Source organism: Alternaria ventricosa (genome assembly GCF_023758065.1).
Source record: "Alternaria ventricosa strain BMP 2768 chromosome Unknown scaffold_24, whole genome shotgun sequence".
Classification (NCBI taxonomy): domain Eukaryota; kingdom Fungi; phylum Ascomycota; class Dothideomycetes; order Pleosporales; family Pleosporaceae; genus Alternaria; species Alternaria ventricosa.
Window position 1 is genome coordinate 95,368 of NW_026055704.1, and position 17,488 is coordinate 112,855.

Sequence of the window (17,488 nt, forward strand, 5' to 3'; positions counted from 1 at the left end):
ATTGATGTACGATTCCTGAATAACGTCTTCTCAAGCAATGTATCTGTCTTGCATATCGCTTTCGGGATGTCCGCATTCGGCGATGCACGTGATGGCCGCCGATAAGCGGTTGACGTTTGTCGCGACTATCTCGCGATTTGCCACGTCTCCAACCACCCACGGCTACTGAACTCGCCAACTTCTGTTTCCATCAACGACCGCGATGACGTCTTGACAATGGTTGTTTAAATGCATTGTTCGCGTGATCCGCGCTGAACGCAACATTCTGCGCAAGAAAGGTGGCGGACAATTTGTGCCGCTGCAGGACGCCATATCCGTACGCGCAGCAACCCTCTAGCAAGCCCTATCGCCCGTTCCTCATGGCGCATGTCGTCTATACAGACGGATCCTAGCAGTCGGGTATCAGGACCCATACTAGCACTACCGTGGCATGGTTTGAGGGCCTGACAGCCCACTATTGGTCGTGACCCACCGTGCCACCATCGGACATGAGAGTCCGAAGAACCATCTCTTTGTCCCTTGCCGCTAAGCAGCGAACACGGGCACGCAAACCGGTTGATCGTTGCCGTCGCCAAAATGCGGAGAACGACAACGTTCACGAGTCAAGGGCGCAATCTTCGTCCTATCGAGCTGGACTTTGACGCTCCATGTCCCGTCCAGCCGCTGTCTAGCTGGAGATAGCGACACTCAACGAGATATCAAGATAGGTATTACTGATATGAGTCTTGGTCTTGGTCTTGTATAAAACACGCATTTAATCAGGTGTTCGAGACACCTATTGGGAGATTCTTTTTGCATTTCCATTCCCACTCCACACATTGCTACCATGCCCGACGATAGCAAAGTCATGTCGTCCGCCGACATCGAGGACACACATTTGGTCAAGATAGGAGAAGTTGCCTCGGCCAACGTTGATGTGGCGGCTGCCTATGCTCATCATCTCACGGGGGAGAATGCGTATACAAGAAAAGAAGCGACACGCTTGCGATGGAAGCTAGACCTGCGTCTTGTGCCATTGCTTTGGTGTGAGTGCTTGGAAAGCGAGATAACGAGAAGCGCTCGCTAATAGACACATCAGTCAACATCACGCTGGGCGCTATGGACAAAGTGACGACAGCTACAGCGGCCTTGTACGGCTTCCGAGCTGATACTGGCTTGACTGGAGACAGATACAGCTGGGTTGGTAGTGCATTCTACGTAGGTAATCCCTATTTACCATCGCTTCTAGGGTGCTGACAATGCGTATAGTTTGGTTATCTGTTCTGGTGCCTACCGAGTGGCAGCCTCCTCCAGCGCTTCCCGATCGCCAAATTGATGTTTGTCGTCCAACTGCTCTGGGGCTGCATCCTCATCGCGACGGGTTTCGCCAACAACTTTCCTACACTTATCGCACTCCGTGTTCTTCTTGGAGCTCTCGAAGCTCCTATTGTACCCGGCAATTTCCTCATCATCAGCATGTGGTACCCTCGACGTGAGCAACCTCTTCGAACCGGCTTGATGTATACGGGTCTTTCTGTGTGCTTCACTGGCCCAATCGGATACGGTATTGAATTTCTAGCAGGCGAACATCAATGGCGCGCTATGTTCTGGATCACAGGCGCAATGACTATTGTATGGGCTTGTGTAATCGGCATCTTTTTGCCTGACAATCCCGTCAAGGCAAAGTTCGTCAGCGAGCGACAAAAGGCTATCGTAATCGACAAAATCCGGCAAGATCAGACGGGAGTGGAGAACAAGACGTTCAAGAAAGACCAGATGACTGAAGCCTTTCTCGATCCCAAGACGTGGCTAATGTTCTTCTTCCATATCTGGATCAGTAGTGAGCAACCCCGATATGCCACTCTTCCAAGTTTAGGCTGACATTCTCTAGTTCCGAACGGAGGTTTGACGAACTTCACGCCTCTCATCATCAAAGGCCTCGGCTACACGTCTCAGCGCTCGACGCTCCTCACAATGCCCACCGGTATCTTGCAGACTATAGCATCATACGTTTGCAATGGCGGGGTATTTCTGACTGCGAAGTACTTCCCGGCAAAGCAATTACGTACAGCGTGGGTCATGTTTGGCATCATCGTCGGCATGATCTCCGCGGTCTTCTTATACGTTCTGCCGCTCGACAACTACAATGGGCGTCTCGCAGCGTTGTACTGCTCCTATTTCTACCTCGGACCCTATATCGTTGCCCTCGGTATCAACACGGCAAACACTGCGGGCCACACGAAGAAAGTAACCGTCAATGCGCTGGTCTTTATCGCATATTGTATCAGCAACATCATCGCACCCCAATTCTTCAAGGCCGACCAGGCACCGCTATATCCGCTTGGTATGGGTGCAGTGCTGGGTAGCTACGTTCTGTCGATGATTACCATCGCTATGTATGCGACGTATTGCTGGTATGAGAACTGCAGGCGAGACCGCATCGATTCTGATAAGGTTGGAAGGGTGCATGCAGATACTGACTTCCGCGACTTGACTGACAAGCAAAATGTGCACTTTCGATACGTATGGTAGATAGAACAGAGACTGAGGTCAGCTTGATACAGGATTTGCAGTCACTACAGATAATCTACAAATGAGCAAATACGTTACGAACAGACTACTATACACGTGACTTAAGCCCCTCCACAGCTCAGCACATGCACTCTATCGTTTGAAGTGTATTACCCGATTCGTAATTAGTTCCAACACAAGTCGAGTTCCTGCAGTTGTCAAGCGGGTTACTCAACATATCGGAAGCCGCAAAGCTATCAGCCCTGGAGGCGTGCGCCTCCGCACGAAAAGGTGGACCCGTCCTCACGTTCGCTTATCTTCCGGTAGCGGACTCTATCGGACTTGCAAGTGCGAGACTGCGAGACGCAGAAGACCCCCGTGCTTCTTTGCAGTGGAGAAAGCAGATACCCTGCATGTGCCGAGCGACAAGGATAGCTACGCGTCTCGCGCGTCGAGCTGGGCTACTCAAATAGCGGTTCTTCTGGATATATGGTCAGAGGCGCTTCGTTCACCGAGACACATCATTCGACAAACTGTCAAGCTATACAATAGTGTATATCACATTTCCTTACAGTCCACACTATGCCTAAACTCGACATATCCGTTCAAGATGAGCAGAAGACTTTCGAAGCTGATGTAGCTGCTATTGAAAAGCAATGGAGCTCTGCAAGGCAGTCGCATTTGAAGCGGTATGTAGCCCCGTCAGATGCCAAGTAGTAGATCAACTCCGTGACAGTATTCAGCTGACCTCGTTACCAGACCTTACGCTGCAAGCACTATAGCCGCGCTTCGTACCTCCATCCCCGCTCCCTCGGAAGCGTCCTCGATTCAAGCCATTAAGCTATGGGAGCAGCTAAACGCCCACAACAAAGCCGGCACATGCGAGTTGACATTCGGTACCACCGATCCGGTAGCAGTCTCGCAGATGGCCAAACATCAGCAGACTGTCTACGTATCCGGTGCTCTATGCGGATTTTCGGAAGTCGCACTCCCTGGAATGGACCATGCGGACTACCCTTGGGATACCGTGCCGAAGGTTGTTTCCAAGATCTTCAAGAGCCAACTTTGGCATGACCAGCGCCAACGACAGTACCGGTTACGACATCCGATCGAGGAGCGTGAGAAGCTGGAGAACTGGGATTACATGGCGCCGATCGTTGCGGATGGCGATATGGGCTTCGGTAGCCTGACGAGTACAATGAAGATGGCGCGCGAGTTCGTGGACGCTGGGGTAGCGATGATACACATCGATGACCTTGCTATCGGGATGAAGAAGTTTACTGTTGGTCAAGGGCGTACTATTGTGCCGACGCAAGAGTACCTGGATCGCTTGACAGCTGTGCGGATGCAATTTGATGTCATGGGCGCGGAGACCCTACTGCTATGCCGCTGTGACACAGACCATGCCGAGTTCATTACCAGTGTCGTCGACGAGCGCGATCACGAGTATGTGCAGGGAGCGACGAAGAAGATAGAGCCGTTGCAGAAGTGTCTCGCGGTCGCGCAGATGGAGGGGAAAGATCTGAAGGCTGCGCGAGACGAGTGGAAGGCGAAAGCGGGGATCAAAACATTCGATGAGGCTGTCGAGGCCGTTGCGTCGAAAGAAGAGTTTGCCACTTACATGGCGGAGCTTACGAAACGCAAGGTTGCTTCTCTGTCAGACCGTCGCGACGTCGCAAGCAACACCATGAAACAGGAAGTTTTCTTCGACTGGGAGCTACCGCGATCAGCGATGGGACAGTATATGATCAAGAGCTGCGTCAAGGGCATCGTCGAGCGCGCCATCGCCGCTGCGCCACTCGGAGACGTAACCTGGGCGCGCATGGACTCTCCAAACTGGGAAGACATTGTCGAATTCCACACACAGGTCCGTAAGGTGTATCCAGACCGGCTCTTTGCCTTTGGCTACACCGGCGACTACGACTTTGCGAAAGCGGGTTTCAGTGATGGTCAGGTCAAGAACCTTCATCTCGATCTTGCCAAGCTAGGCGTCGTATGGCAGGTCCAGCCGATCTGGAGTCTGCAGGGTCTCAACATGGTGACGGAGCAATTTGCGAAGATGTGGCAGGACCAAGGTATCGCTGGCTACTTGAAGTCGGTGCAAGGCCCAGCTCTTAGCTCAAAACCTATGACTGATGGGTTTGAGAAGTTGAGTTATTGCGGTGGATATTTGGCGGATGCATTCTTCGAGACGGTCGCCGGAGAGTCCATCGTAGACAAGGGCAAATCAGCGTGATTGTGAAGTCGTCAATAGCCTGCAATTTGAGTACACTAGTCCCAATGAGATCTGCTTCTGTCGACCTGTCATGTCCAGCCTTCGAAGTCAAACACCCCAGGAAACGAGAGTAGGCCATCGATAGCCAAATTTTCAAGCCCTGAATCTGTATTTCCGTACTCGAATGGCTGCTGCATAGCAAATGGCATCTGGAAGTTGCCGTTGAGCTGCTGTAGCGGATTGTTGAAGTCTTCCTCAGGTTCTTGGTGATTCGGAGCGAGCATGCCACGAATCGTTGGTAGCTGAGAAGGTTGCGCAGAGCGAGGGAAGTCTTCATTTATCATCTCGTCGATCATGCGCAACACCGAACGATGCACTACTAGTGCGCGAACCTGCGGAAGGTGCTCTCGCATTGTCTTAACCGTTTTCTCCGACAGTCGAGTCGGTGGTTTGTTGGGCCGGTCGACCAGCGGGATTTCGCGCGCCAGTAGCTCGAAGACGTCTCGCAGGCATTCTGCCTTCACCCACCTGTCTGCCATTATCGCTAGGATGTTGGAGCAGGCGCGGAGCGCGTCAGAGACATCGAGAGAGTAGTAATTGTCGGTTCTATGTTCCGGCGGGGTAGCCCAGAAGCAGTAAAGGAGTGTGATGCCGGACTGGAATTGTACAAGGAGCTGCTAGGATTAGCACATGTGTCGTCAAGTTTGCAGAATTGCTTACTGCAAGCCATGGCTGAGCGATTTGACGATCAATCTGAGTCCTACGAAACATCAAGCAAGCCTGGCTGCTGGCTTGAACCGACCAATCGCCGGCAGATCCGATGACGTTGGCTTTTGTCGGTCGATAAAGCATGAGCAACGTATAGTGGTAGATCATCGCTTGCCACCGTTGTGATGTATAACCTTTTGACTGTGGATCTGAAAAGTTTTGTACCCTAGATTTGAAGTTCTCCAATTCCGCAAGTATTCTTATCCGCCAATCTGAACTATTCTCAAACTGAGCATGGTAATCCCATCGAAGCGTAACAGCGCTTATTTCGGATTGTATGCGCCTGCACTGCAGTATATGAAGCGCTGAGGAATTACACGTGTAGTTCTGAGAATCAGTCAAGTCATGATTAGGCGGCGTGATGGCAGCGGCTCCTAACAGGTCGTGGTCTTCGATATTAGCGAAAGGCCTTACGGTAATCATGTAGTCCGGTACAGAGGGAGGAAGATCGAAGGATGACATGACCAACCGATCAAGAAGGTACGCGCACCAAAAGCATCGCCGTCTGACTTGGATTACTAGTCGGGCATCAACGTCGGTTGGTAGTGGTTCCGTCTCGCCAAGGTGTAATTGTTGCAGAACGCATTGTCGTATAGCTGTGGACGCGAGAGAAATGATGCGCTCAGTAGAGCTCTGGTGTAGTGCATGCACGGACAGTAGTAGATTTGCCTGCACCTGGAGGATTCTATCCGGTTGACGTAGCACAGCCGGCAGGAGTGCGATACCACTATCGTAAAATTCTCGAGCATTGAGAATTGCCGCATAAGGTTGACGCAACAGTACTAAAGCTGTCGCATACACAAGATTGATGAAGAACCCTTGCCATGCTCGTTCTTCAAAGTCGCGGGACAAACAGTGCTTCCACTCCGAATGCCATGTGAGGAAGGTGTCCCAGTGGAAGAAGGGATACTGGGCTTGAGCGCGCTCGCGATATGCGTTGAGCAAGGATTCTTCGAGTTCCGGAGAGATGCTGGTCAACAGTGTGTGCGCGTTACTCACTTCGACCTGTGCCGGCCGTGTGGTCGTTGAGGTACGAGCAGCATCGTGAGCTGGAAACTGCGCTGAAGGTGATGCGATAAGCCCAAAGATGAGATGATTCAAGTCGGTTCGTCATCCGTGCCCGAAGCTATTGCATAACCCGAAGATGAGCCGGAAAGGATAGATGACCGCCGCGGCGGCAAGGTCTGTTGGATCGAAGGGACAACTGCTCCCCCTGCGATCCCATCGCCCGCCAACCCACTGCTTGCTGGGGACGTGTCATCTATGTCGTGATCAGGCTTGTTCTGGGTTCTTGCTAGGTGATCAAGGCTCTGCTGCGGGTCTCGAGCCTCAAGCTCAGCAACGCGCTCTTCCAGAATACGCACATATTCGCTCTCAACGTGAGGCCGAGGCGCTGGCTGCGTAGGAAGACATTCTTCGTCTCCCTTGACACAATTCTGGCACGGGCGGCTGTCTTCGCACTTCTGTTTCCGATAGCGACATCGCTGGCAGGCTAGGGTTCGTTGCTTTTTGGCAGGCGGCTCCTGCGGGGAACTTCCTGTATCATTGTCCATCGGGTGGATTTCTCAGGCTTCGGTCCATTCTTGGATTCCGCTAGCGATGGCGGTGATGTTTGTTGCGACGGCATACCTTCACGCCAACTGGGGCGAAGGCGTGAATGACGGTGCCGATTGCCGGGGGCATGCGATAAGGGGGGACGCGCCTTACCGGAACAAGCGAAGCGTTCACGTGACCAGCTCTCTCCATGTCCAACTCTGTGCCCCGCCCATATTTCTCCTGATTTAGAGCCGCTCCCGTGTCAGCTCAGCACTCAATCATGACCACCGTTGACCTGTTTTGACCCGAAGTTTACCCATCTTCTCCTTCTCCAAGACCCACTCACTCTCTCATTCTTAGAAACCCTGAATCGACGTGAAAAAGCTTCTTTGTGATAAGACTCGAGACCGTGCAGATCTGGAGCGCGTTCGTACTCAGTCCCACAACACCCGCACGGTCCCTGCCAAAGAAAACTGTCGAATTCGCAACACTTTCCTGAAGATGCTGCGTCGAGAAGACTACGTATGCCAAACATCTTGCTTTCGGGTGCTTACAGCTCTTGATATCATTGGAAGCGTGAGCCTTGGATTCCCATTGCGATGTCATCCATTCTATCTGGAGGCCGCGTAACTTCAGTGAAGTCTCAGCCTCCTTCTGGTCCGCTAAACAGGTTATAAAGGCCCGAGTCGGAATTGGAAGTGGAAGCAATGATCGTAATCAATCTGTCGCGATAGCATCTGTAGCGCGTGGGTCTGTGATTAGTAGTCGCCGATATAAGATGTGCAATACCTCGATGGCTCATGAAACAACTGCGCCTCTATCACAGCCAGCCGACCGAAACCAGCCACGATGCGCTTCGAACTCTCGAGCTTGGCACTTTTTGCCGGAGTTTCTCTGGCAGCTTCTCTCCCTAACACTACAACCTACGAGCGGGAGATGCGCAGCCTCGATGAGATCTATCAAGCAGCTTTGGCCGAAGGTGGCGTTGTCACTCTTTGGCATGGCGGCGACGAGAAGACTCAGCAAAACAGTCTGAAGAGTGCCTTTGAGGCACGGTTCCCTAACATGACACTCAATGTCACCGTCGACCTGTCGAAGTACCATGATGTCAACCTTGACGCACAATTGGCTGCCGATAATGTTTACGTCGACAGCATCATCCTGCAGACGCTTCACGACTACCCACGATGGAAGAAGCAGGGCGCTTTGATGAACTACGCTCCGTTGAACTTCGACAAGATCTATCCTGTGTTCAAGGACGCAGATGCGGCTTACAGTGGACTGCTTATTTTTGACTGGGGGTACGAGTTTCCTGGGATACGTCGAGTCACACATGCTAATCAGCAACAGTATCTCTGCCAACATGAACAAAACGAGCACGATGCCTACTTCGTACCAAGACTTCACAAAGCCCGAATACAAGGACAAGATCGTTCTGACCTACCCCAATGACGATGATGCTGTCTTATACCAGTTCGAACTGATGTACGTTTTCCCCTCCAGTCATCACATGCAAACAGGCTAACATCCTGTGCAGCATCGAAGAGCTCGGTGAGGAATGGTTCAACGCCCTGCTCGCCAACAACCCCCGCTGGGTGCGCGGTACCGCAACTCCCGGCACACTCATCAAGGCTGCCAACAGCAGCAGCGCGGTGACCTTTACCTCGGGGTACTCATTCGCAGACCGGCCGCCAGTCAAGTATGCGCTTCCCAGCGACGCCAAATTCGTCTCTTGGGCTCAGACTGGCGCCATCCTAAAGAAAGCACCCCACCCTGAAGGCGCAAAGCTGCTCCACAGCTTCATGCTCAGCGACGAGAACCAATCTAGCCGTGGCTGGAGCGTCCGTGAGGACATCGCAGCACCAGAAGGCGCCGAGACGATCCTGCAGCAGCCCGGTACGGATGCGCCTGCGTTTGCTGAGTTCATGGCAGACCGTGGTCATGTTGAGAGGCGGAGGGACTTTTATGAGATCAGGATTGGTACCGCGCAGGGCCTTAGCCCGCTCATTGACGACTTGTGAGCATGCTAGATATACAAGACTACTTCCAAATCGCAAAGTTTAGTCAACATAACAATGCCCATCTACCCAGCTCATCTTTCCATCAACGCTCAATACCCTCCCCCTATTCAATAATTAACATATGTGTTCATCAACCAACAACACACGAATAGGGCATGGTGTACTTACAAATCATCACATCAACCAACCTGGGTTTGATCTCCTCGACGTCTTGATCAAGCAATACCTCCCATAGCTCCACCACGCTTTCCGCCGTCATCATAAACCAGCCAAAACACTGGTCCCCGAGGCCCTGACCTCTTCTCCGCGGATGATGATCCGCAGCAACGTAGTCTACTTCGACACACTTGAGCCATCGTCGCTTGGTGGAGGAGGTTTTGCTGTAGCCATAGTGCTGGTATTGGTATTTCTGCACACTCTGGGAAGCTGCGACGTAGCTTGTAGTATCACCAATATCGCCAATATCTGCCACTTTCGTTCTCTCGTTCTCTTTCGACAAAAAGTACGAATCCATCAAAACCCCTGCGTCAGCGACAAGGAAGACACGGTCGCTTCTGTACAAGTTCGGTGACGAGGGCACAGGATTTTCTATAGTAGGATGGAGATATATCTGGCGAAGCTGTTCGATTGTAAGGCCATCATAAAGCTCAGCATTATCGCGGAAGTCTAGCCGTAACAGGGAGCGTAGGAGTTGAGACGTAGTAGTCGGTGGCTCATCGTCTTCCTGCGACCCAGGAAAGTTTTCTGTGACTCCTTGCTGAATGGCTTTGATCAAAGATTCCCACTGCGATTGAGATTCCGGACTGTAGCATGTGCGGTAGATGGTGTAGCCCCATTCGTGATAGGAATACGGCGACGCGGCTTGGCCATCTGTTGTTATGATCAGGTCTCGTAGTATGTCTTCGGGTAGCTGGATCATTGTGTTTGGATACGAGATGGTATTGGTACGGAGGGTGCGGGGTTAAATATGTGGTGCTTATGTTGGAAGAAACAGGCCATTGGTGAACTGACGGCATGCGCGGATTTTATACTTGCCTGGGTATATTCGAAGGATCGCTTAGGCCCAAGGCAACAACGGCACTAACCTCTTACGAGCTCATGTTGGAAGTCGTTCTGGAAGTTTTGCGTGGATGCTGGATCCGACTGCTGTTGATATTGATATGTCTAGGTTGCTGGTAGTTATAGGGATTATCAGGGGCAAGAAGGAGGAGAGAATGTATCTATTCATATGTTCGGCTGTAGAGTATCACTACGTTAACACCAATCAGTGTGAAGCCTACACCAACGCTAAGTCTTCTCATTTGTTTATCATTGTCCTAGTGTAGACTCCAAGCCCGTTCACGTTCTCCCTTGTACGAGGCTTTAGTATTCATGCAATACGACGATGAACTCATTGATTCCATTTCGTGATATCATCCCATACCCTGATTTATTTGATTTACGCCTGCGCCACAAACGCCTTGCCATGCCATGTCATGCTTTCCACAAGCCCATCATACTGCTTCATCTAAGAAGTCTCCATCTCAACCTCCTGGCTCTTAACCTCGCCGCCATCCGCAAGCCCAAACACCTTATCCTTAACCTTGGCCGCCAACAGCCCCATGTCCTCTTCTCGTGCAATCTTGCTACCCGCCGCACCCAGTTTAGTCAACTGGTTCTTGCTCTCGTTGTTCGACGCGTATCCCGCGCCGCCCTTGAAGCGCTTACTGGCGTTGTTTTCCTGCTGCATTTTGCGGGCGAGGTCGGAGATCTGCTTGGTGCCGTAGTCGCGGTTGGAGATAAGGGGGGATGAGGAGAGTGTTTGTACCCAGTACTTGTTCCACAGCGCTTCTAGCAGTTTGGCGTCGAGCGAGGACTTGTAGTGCGAGACTTCTAGGGAGTAGTAGTGGTTGGCATGTGCACCAAAGTCCTCGATCTTGCCTAGTGGAATAGTTTCGAAGCCGTCGCTTTCTGCGCCACTCACGTTCTTGGAGCCACCACCCGCTTTCGCTTGGTTCTCGACGTACTCTGTGGAGTATGTGCGGAAAGCGCCGATTTCGACTTTACCCGCGGAGACGGTTCGGTCGGGGTCAATGACGATGGCGCAGAAGGGGTCCTGGAACATTTGCTGCGTCTTCTGTGTGTTGACGTCGATACCTGAGAGCCAGCAGCCATAGCCGGGATGTGAGTGGTACCAGCCGACGGCGTTCTCCATCTGGCCCTGTTCTCGTGCGCGCTGCAGGAACTCTACCATGTACTCGTTTGCCTCGTCTTGTGCGTTGACTCGGGTCTCTGTGCCTTCGACTGGTAACCGGAATGCGTCGGTGACGACGAATGTGTGTGCTTCAATCTTGCCTAGCATTAGGCCCATGACTTCGATTGAGCCGCCCGAGCGCGCGTGCATGACCATCTTGAGGAGGGCGATGGCCGAGATGCGGACCGAGGTGAAGTAGTTGGGGTCGGTTCGCCATGGGTGCGCGTCGTTGATGGCTTTCTGGGCGGGGGCTGAGTAGTTGTAGAGGGCGTCTTTGCTGGGGTCGACGAGCTTGACGGAGTTCTCGAGCTCTGAGATGTTGGTTAGCGGTGCAATGGTATGCGGGGTATTCAAGTTCAAAGATGGTTATGTTCCGACAATAGCAGGATTAATCTTACCCCAGGTCTTCAATGCGGTCCCCATAGTTGAAGACAGCGGAGGCTTGTTTGGGTGAGTTTGGTGTTTTGGTGGGGAGGCGAGGGAGCTGTATGCTTGCGGCGGGGAGCTCTAGCGCCAAGAGATACAAGGCATCAGCGAGCAAGCGGGCAGTCCACAGGAGGGTGACATGAAGTGAAAACAGTCTATTGCGCTAAACGCTGAGCTTCATATCGCTTATGGCCAACAAAAGAGAATAAGTGTGACGCCAGGGTGGTCCATCAGCTACTTCTTCCGCCGCGACTGATCTTCCCACCCGGACTTCTCATTCATCCTCCGCGCCTCATCCTCCATCTTCTTGACCCACCGCTTAGTCAACTCCTCATTCTCCTTGCGCAGTTTCTCCTTTTCCTGCTCCGCCATGTTGAGTTGCAGGTTCAGCGCAACCATCTCATCGTGCACCTCCTCTACAAGTCTCCCCTTGCCCTTGAGCTCCTCCGCTCTGTCCTTGCCCCGCCTTTCCAGTGCTGTTCGCGCCTTCTCAAGTTGTTCTATGCGCTGTTTCTGTTGTGTGTCTGAGGCTTTGAGGGCGCTGAGCTCAACAGTCAGAGTACTCAGTTGCGTTTCGAGGTCACCACGCGTGCGCTGAGTGATGGCTAGTTCGGAGCGGAGTTGCGCGACAGCGGACGGAGAGGATACATCGGTTGTCGCTGCGCCCTTGCCCTTTGACGGGATGGCTTTGGTAGATGCGCTGGCTGCGGGTGTGGGCTCCTCCGCGGAGGCTGTCTGGGTTGACAGCTGTGCAGTATTGTCGGCGAGCCTGGTATCTATGGACATCAGCATCATCTCGTAGCACTGCGCGTCTCGCATGGGCAGATAACATACAGGCGTTGATGTACTGCTCATGCGCCTTCTCTCTCGCGTCACGCGCATCGAGTGCAGACAAATATTCCGCCAGAGAACTACTCATGGCGGTAGGTAAGGTTGCGCGAGATCACGGAGTGTGCAAGGCGTCTCTATCGCTGTCATGGTGGTTTGCTACGTGAGCAGGCTGAAGATGGTCACCATGGACGATTGCGGAGGTCGTCACTGCTCCGATTCGACTCGACCCCTGCTAGCGTCGATATCGGGAAGCTTCGGTCTTGAATATCGCATGTTGCAGCAACAAAGTCAAACTTCTCCCCTGTTCAATTGAACTTCACGATCTAACGTCAATTACTCAAGATGCCGCCAACGCACATATCCGGCACCTCACGGGCCCTCTACCGTGTCTTCATCGCTCCAAACCTGCGCAACACAACATCCATCCCACTTCTGTACGCCCCAGCATTTGCGCCGACATCGTCTCCCACCTCCCTCTCCTCGTCCACGCCCAGTCTCACGAGCCGAACCTCCACCCGCGGCATAAAATACACAAAAGACACACGCCGACATGCCATCTCCGACTACTACGTCATCGACAGCGCCATCGAAGCCGACATAATCAACCTCGTAGACGAACAGGGCGTTTTCCACAACAGCGTCCCTCTCGACGAAGCCTTGACAAGTTTCAACAAAGTCACCCACCACCTCGTACAAATGACGCCCGGAAAATACGACGAAGAAGGAAACCTAGACCCAAACAGCCTACCCACCTGCCGCGTCATTTCCAAAATCGACCTCCGCGCACAACACCAAAAGAAACTCGAGACGCTCCGACGGCAAGCCAAGGGCCAGGGCACAGGACCTGCTACAAAGTCGCTGGAACTGAACTGGGCGATAGCCGCGGGCGATCTGAAGCACAGGCTGGTGGCTATGAAGAAGTTTCTGAAGGAGGGGCGTAAAGTTGAGGTTACGCTCGGGCCGAAGAAGCATGGTAGGAAGGCGACGGAGCAAGAAGCGAATGCCGTTTTCAAGGCGATTGAGAATGCGGTGGCGGAGTGTAAGGGGGCGAGGGAGACTAAGAGGGAGGGAGAGGTTGGCGGGATTATGACGGTTATGTATGAAGGCAAGAAGGTGGAGAAGAAGGAGGGTGATGATGAGGCGGCTTGAGAGAACGTCGAGATGATACGGACAAGCAAACCTAGGGAAACCGTCGCCACGTGCTCCTGAGGCAAATGCCGAGCCGCGGATGATGGGGATGTGGGCTGAAGATGCAAGAAGGTATGGTAAGGGAGAAGCACGTGAGCATTTTCCGTGCCATGTAGTATACTGTACAACACAACCCACCAACACGTGGTACAACGATTCATGAACATCTATAGATACACTGTACAGTAAACACGATCATCAAAACTTTCATATCCTCTTCTCCTCCTTAACCGGCTCAGCCCTCGTCTCGACCCCAGTCGCAACATCAACCTCTGGCACCTCATCCTCACCAGCCTCAAGCTCCGCAGTCTCAGCTGCCACCTCCGCCCTCTTAGCCTCGAGCACCTGCTCACACACCCTCATCTCTTCCCTGGCTTTCTTCTGGCCAGCAACATCGCGCTTGAGCGAAGCAACAGTGTTCTTTTGCCTCGCTACCTCAAGCTTAGCCTCCAGAATCAACAGCTCAGCGTCCGAGACATAAGTCCTCTGATCACTGGCTAGTTCAAGCTGCTCATCCGCGCTCGCTTCGTTACCGGCTAGACGCAAGGCTGCGGAGCGGTGCTCGTGAATTTGGGCTGCGAGCAGTGCGGCTTCGTACTCTACCTCATGTTTCTGCACTTCGAGCTCACGGACCTCGATCATGAGTTCTTCAGATTTTACGGGCGAGGTTTCCAGAGTGCCGCCGGGGCCGGCGAGGTCTTGCTTTGTGTTGATTTGGTAGGTGAGCATCTGCAGACGAGGGAAGAGTTCGGTGTTGGGGTCGGCGAGGTAGTCGGCGAAAGAGTGGCCGGTTCGTTCAGCGAATTGCAGTTCTTTGGCTTCGGCGAGGAGGTTGTAGGCGGATACGGTGAGTTCGTTGCGCTTGGGTCCTTGGGGGAGGGACTCGGCGTAGGCGTAGCGTGTTCCGGCTACGTTCTCGTAGATGTCAGCGCGGATGGTGTCCTTTTCCTTGGGTTCGGAGAGGGAGAGTTCGCGGAATTCTTCCCAGCCGATGGTCGATTCGAGCTCCGTGGGAGGCGATGATCGGATGAGGCTCTTGTGCCAGGGCTGGAGGGCCTTGTGTGTGAGATCTTCCTCGTGGGAGAGAAGGATGTTGTGCAGGGCGTCGCGCTCGATGATGACGCGAGACAGCTCGAGGAGGTTCTTGACGTCGATTTCTTCCCATGTGAGTGTCTGCTCGCCGCGATCCATCTCCGCCAATGCTTGCTCTAGTAAGGGTCGCTCTTCCAGTGTTACCATCAAGCTCCTGCCCCTGCCCAGCAGCTTCTCGTGGTACTTGAGGGTGTCACCTAGTAACCTCACAGACGGGCTCTCAATCTCCATTGCGTTGTCCACGATGATCAGCTCGCCTTTTCGGAACCGATATGACAGTGCTGTCCGCCATGCGAGGTCGTAGATCTTCTTGGGCAGCTCAGTTGCGAAGTCGCGAGGCTTGGGACCAAATGCGACACCTCCACCCCTCAGCATGGGCGACTTTTTGTCTCCCAGACGAGCGCGACCCGTTCCCTTTTGCGGTCTAACCTTCCTGCGGGAACCTCTGACTTCATACCTAGTCTTGGTGGAAGCAGTACCTAACCGTGTACTATCGCCCTCGTAAACGACCGCGCGGTGTAATATGTCTCGTCGGGTGGGTAGGTAGAGATGGTTTGCAGGGTATTGTTCGAATCGGAGCGGTTCGAGGGAGGGGAATCGATGGATGGTCGCAAGCACAGACTGCTCTTCAAGAGGTTTGACGGGAACATATCCGGGTCCGGATTTGGGAGTACTTATGGAAGCGAATGTCGCCTGAGAGGATGCAGATGTGGTGATTGAGCGGGTGGTGGGCGTGCATAGAGATTTCTTGACGACGTTAGCATGTCGCATACAGTGACGGCGAGGTAACATACGGCACAGCGCGTGCACAGCGCATTTGGCCGCACCGACAGCCTTCTCAATTGGTGTGTGGCGCCACGCATGGGCGCGGATATCCTCGTGGAAGCCATGCCGGTCGTGGTGGTGCAATTGTTCCAGTCGTCGGAGTTGGAGGCGGAGGTCTACGAAAAGCGCTAGTGTGGATCATCACCACATTTTCCAGCGGCACCATCACTCTCGAACATCGTCGAGACCATCAACACCATGGCCTCCACGCCCACCCTGCGCCAATTCAGCGCGTGTCTGAGATGCGTGCGACAACTACCAAGCGCCAATGGCACCCGCCGACTCCTCTCCACCTCGGCGGCCGTCCGTGAAGAGGTGCAGACACAACCCACGAATGCGACTCCCCCTCCACCGCCGTCGAACCCTCCGGAAGGCGCTGCTCAAAAGGCCGGCTCCCAAGATACCCCGGAATACATGCAGAAATGGGGTACGCTAGACCCCCAGATGGTGGAGAACAAGAAGCAGGAGCGCCGATTGCTGCGGAGAGAACATGTGCAGCCCGTTGGTTCCCGTCGTCGCCGTGCCGCCCTTCGTCGGTCGACCCTGCAAAAGACCGACGAGGTCCCATTCGAACAGCTGCCGTACCAATGTTTCCAGGAGGCGAGAAAGGTCTTGTTGGAAGACAGGCAGGAGAAGATTAAGGAAATCAAGGTTCAGCAGGAGCGGATAAAGAACCTAATGGCGCAAGACGCAAGCATCAGTGGAGGCCCAGCAGCCAAGGAGCACAGACTGCGGAGCATGAGGAAGCACCTGAATGACCTGATCATCCTGGCGGACATCAACGATCCAGTTGTGAAGCGGAAGTTTGAGGACGGACAGGGTAGGTTATGTCGATCTGCTTTCTGCCAACGTGACTGATTTTCGAAGGTGACATGAACAAGCCCATCTACCGCTATCTTGCCGACCGAAAGTGGCGCCAGTACAAGCGTCTCGTGCTCGAACAACGCGTTACGCAACTTGCCATCATTCCCGATCTTCTCCCATCTCTCGACTTGGTTGCAGACATCGATCTTGGCTTCGGACGAAAGCCAGTCGCGCCCGGGGACTTCGTAGACTCCGCCATCAGCGAAAAGATGCCTCGACTTAATGTTCAGACCTTCACACCTGGTGAGAAGCTCGTCACTGTAGTCGTAGTAGACGCAGATGTACCAGTCCCAGAGAAGGACAGCTTCACCTACCGATGCCACTTGATTGCCTCCAACATCTCCATCTCGCCTAACAGCACCTCGATACCACTCCAGCGCATCGCCCAAGAGGACCAAAAGACAGAGGATCTCAGTGCCAAGAAGATCGCACTGCCCTGGTTAGCACCCTGGGCCCACAAAGGAGCGCCTTACCACCGCCTAGGTATCTTTGTCTTCGAGCAGCAGGACAACCAGCCGCTCGACGTCACCAAGGTCAGCAAGGCCAAGCGCATGGGATTCAACCTCCGTAGCTTTGCCGATTCGAACAAGTTGAGCGCAATCACCGCTACGTTGTTCAGGACGAAGTGGGACGAGAGCATGGCCGGTGTCATGGAGCGTAATGGTCTGAAGGATCAGATCGCTGTAGAGTTCAAGAGGAAGAGAGTGGAGCCACTGCCCTATAAGAGGCGCACTGAGCGCATGCGGTGAGGTGGATGAGGTTGCACGTAGTGAGTGCATGTAGTCATGTAAGCCATATGTACAATACGATGACCTGGCAGCTGCAAGTTCAAGTTGTCAGCATGATATGTACAACAAGAGCACTGAATGCGACAATGAAGCGGTAGCACTGTTTACGAGCCCAGACTGTCCTCGTGGGATGTTGCGGAGTGGCTGCCTTTAATGATGGCCGCTCTTTCCAACCTCACGTACGGGGATGCTTCCTTCCTTGCCTCACACA

The 17,488-nt window shown here is 53.3% G+C and overlaps 8 protein-coding genes across 8 annotated transcripts; 5 read left to right on the forward strand and 3 right to left on the reverse strand.

Moving 5' to 3' along the window:
* Window positions 1–826: 826 nt before the first annotated feature.
* Window positions 827–2,511, forward strand: J4E93_009744 (uncharacterized protein; the record flags this gene model as incomplete). Its single annotated transcript, XM_049347633.1, has 4 exons — window positions 827–1,025; window positions 1,079–1,197; window positions 1,249–1,819; window positions 1,871–2,511. 4 exons carry the CDS (start codon window positions 827–829, stop codon window positions 2,509–2,511), a joined length of 1,530 nt encoding a protein of 509 aa, XP_049195134.1.
* A 561-nt stretch (window positions 2,512–3,072) lies between these two features.
* J4E93_009745 (uncharacterized protein) lies at window positions 3,073–4,726 on the forward strand (the record flags this gene model as incomplete). The annotated part of the gene is made up of 2 exons (XM_049347634.1): window positions 3,073–3,179; window positions 3,250–4,726. The coding sequence occupies 2 exons, from the start codon at window positions 3,073–3,075 to the stop codon at window positions 4,724–4,726; spliced, it is 1,584 nt and encodes a 527-aa protein (XP_049195135.1).
* Window positions 4,727–7,858: 3,132 nt separating this feature from the next.
* Window positions 7,859–9,030, forward strand: J4E93_009746 (uncharacterized protein; the record flags this gene model as incomplete). Its single annotated transcript, XM_049347635.1, has 3 exons — window positions 7,859–8,310; window positions 8,360–8,494; window positions 8,547–9,030. 3 exons carry the CDS (start codon window positions 7,859–7,861, stop codon window positions 9,028–9,030), a joined length of 1,071 nt encoding a protein of 356 aa, XP_049195136.1.
* Window positions 9,031–10,537: 1,507 nt separating this feature from the next.
* Window positions 10,538–11,686, reverse strand: RRI1 (COP9 signalosome catalytic subunit rri1; the record flags this gene model as incomplete). Its single annotated transcript, XM_049347636.1, has 2 exons — window positions 10,538–11,574; window positions 11,662–11,686. 2 exons carry the CDS (start codon window positions 11,684–11,686, stop codon window positions 10,538–10,540), a joined length of 1,062 nt encoding a protein of 353 aa, XP_049195137.1.
* A 237-nt stretch (window positions 11,687–11,923) lies between these two features.
* On the reverse strand, window positions 11,924–12,608 carry J4E93_009748 (uncharacterized protein; the record flags this gene model as incomplete). Its single annotated transcript, XM_049347637.1, has 2 exons — window positions 11,924–12,465; window positions 12,524–12,608. The coding sequence occupies 2 exons, from the start codon at window positions 12,606–12,608 to the stop codon at window positions 11,924–11,926; spliced, it is 627 nt and encodes a 208-aa protein (XP_049195138.1).
* A 254-nt stretch (window positions 12,609–12,862) lies between these two features.
* J4E93_009749 (uncharacterized protein) lies at window positions 12,863–13,669 on the forward strand (the record flags this gene model as incomplete). The annotated part of the gene is made up of 1 exon (XM_049347638.1): window positions 12,863–13,669. One exon carries the CDS (start codon window positions 12,863–12,865, stop codon window positions 13,667–13,669), a length of 807 nt encoding a protein of 268 aa, XP_049195139.1.
* Window positions 13,670–13,915: 246 nt separating this feature from the next.
* J4E93_009750 (uncharacterized protein) lies at window positions 13,916–15,690 on the reverse strand (the record flags this gene model as incomplete). The annotated part of the gene is made up of 2 exons (XM_049347639.1): window positions 13,916–15,547; window positions 15,595–15,690. 2 exons carry the CDS (start codon window positions 15,688–15,690, stop codon window positions 13,916–13,918), a joined length of 1,728 nt encoding a protein of 575 aa, XP_049195140.1.
* Window positions 15,691–15,823: 133 nt separating this feature from the next.
* On the forward strand, window positions 15,824–17,238 carry J4E93_009751 (uncharacterized protein; the record flags this gene model as incomplete). Its single annotated transcript, XM_049347640.1, has 2 exons — window positions 15,824–16,445; window positions 16,493–17,238. The coding sequence occupies 2 exons, from the start codon at window positions 15,824–15,826 to the stop codon at window positions 17,236–17,238; spliced, it is 1,368 nt and encodes a 455-aa protein (XP_049195141.1).
* Window positions 17,239–17,488: the final 250 nt, after the last annotated feature.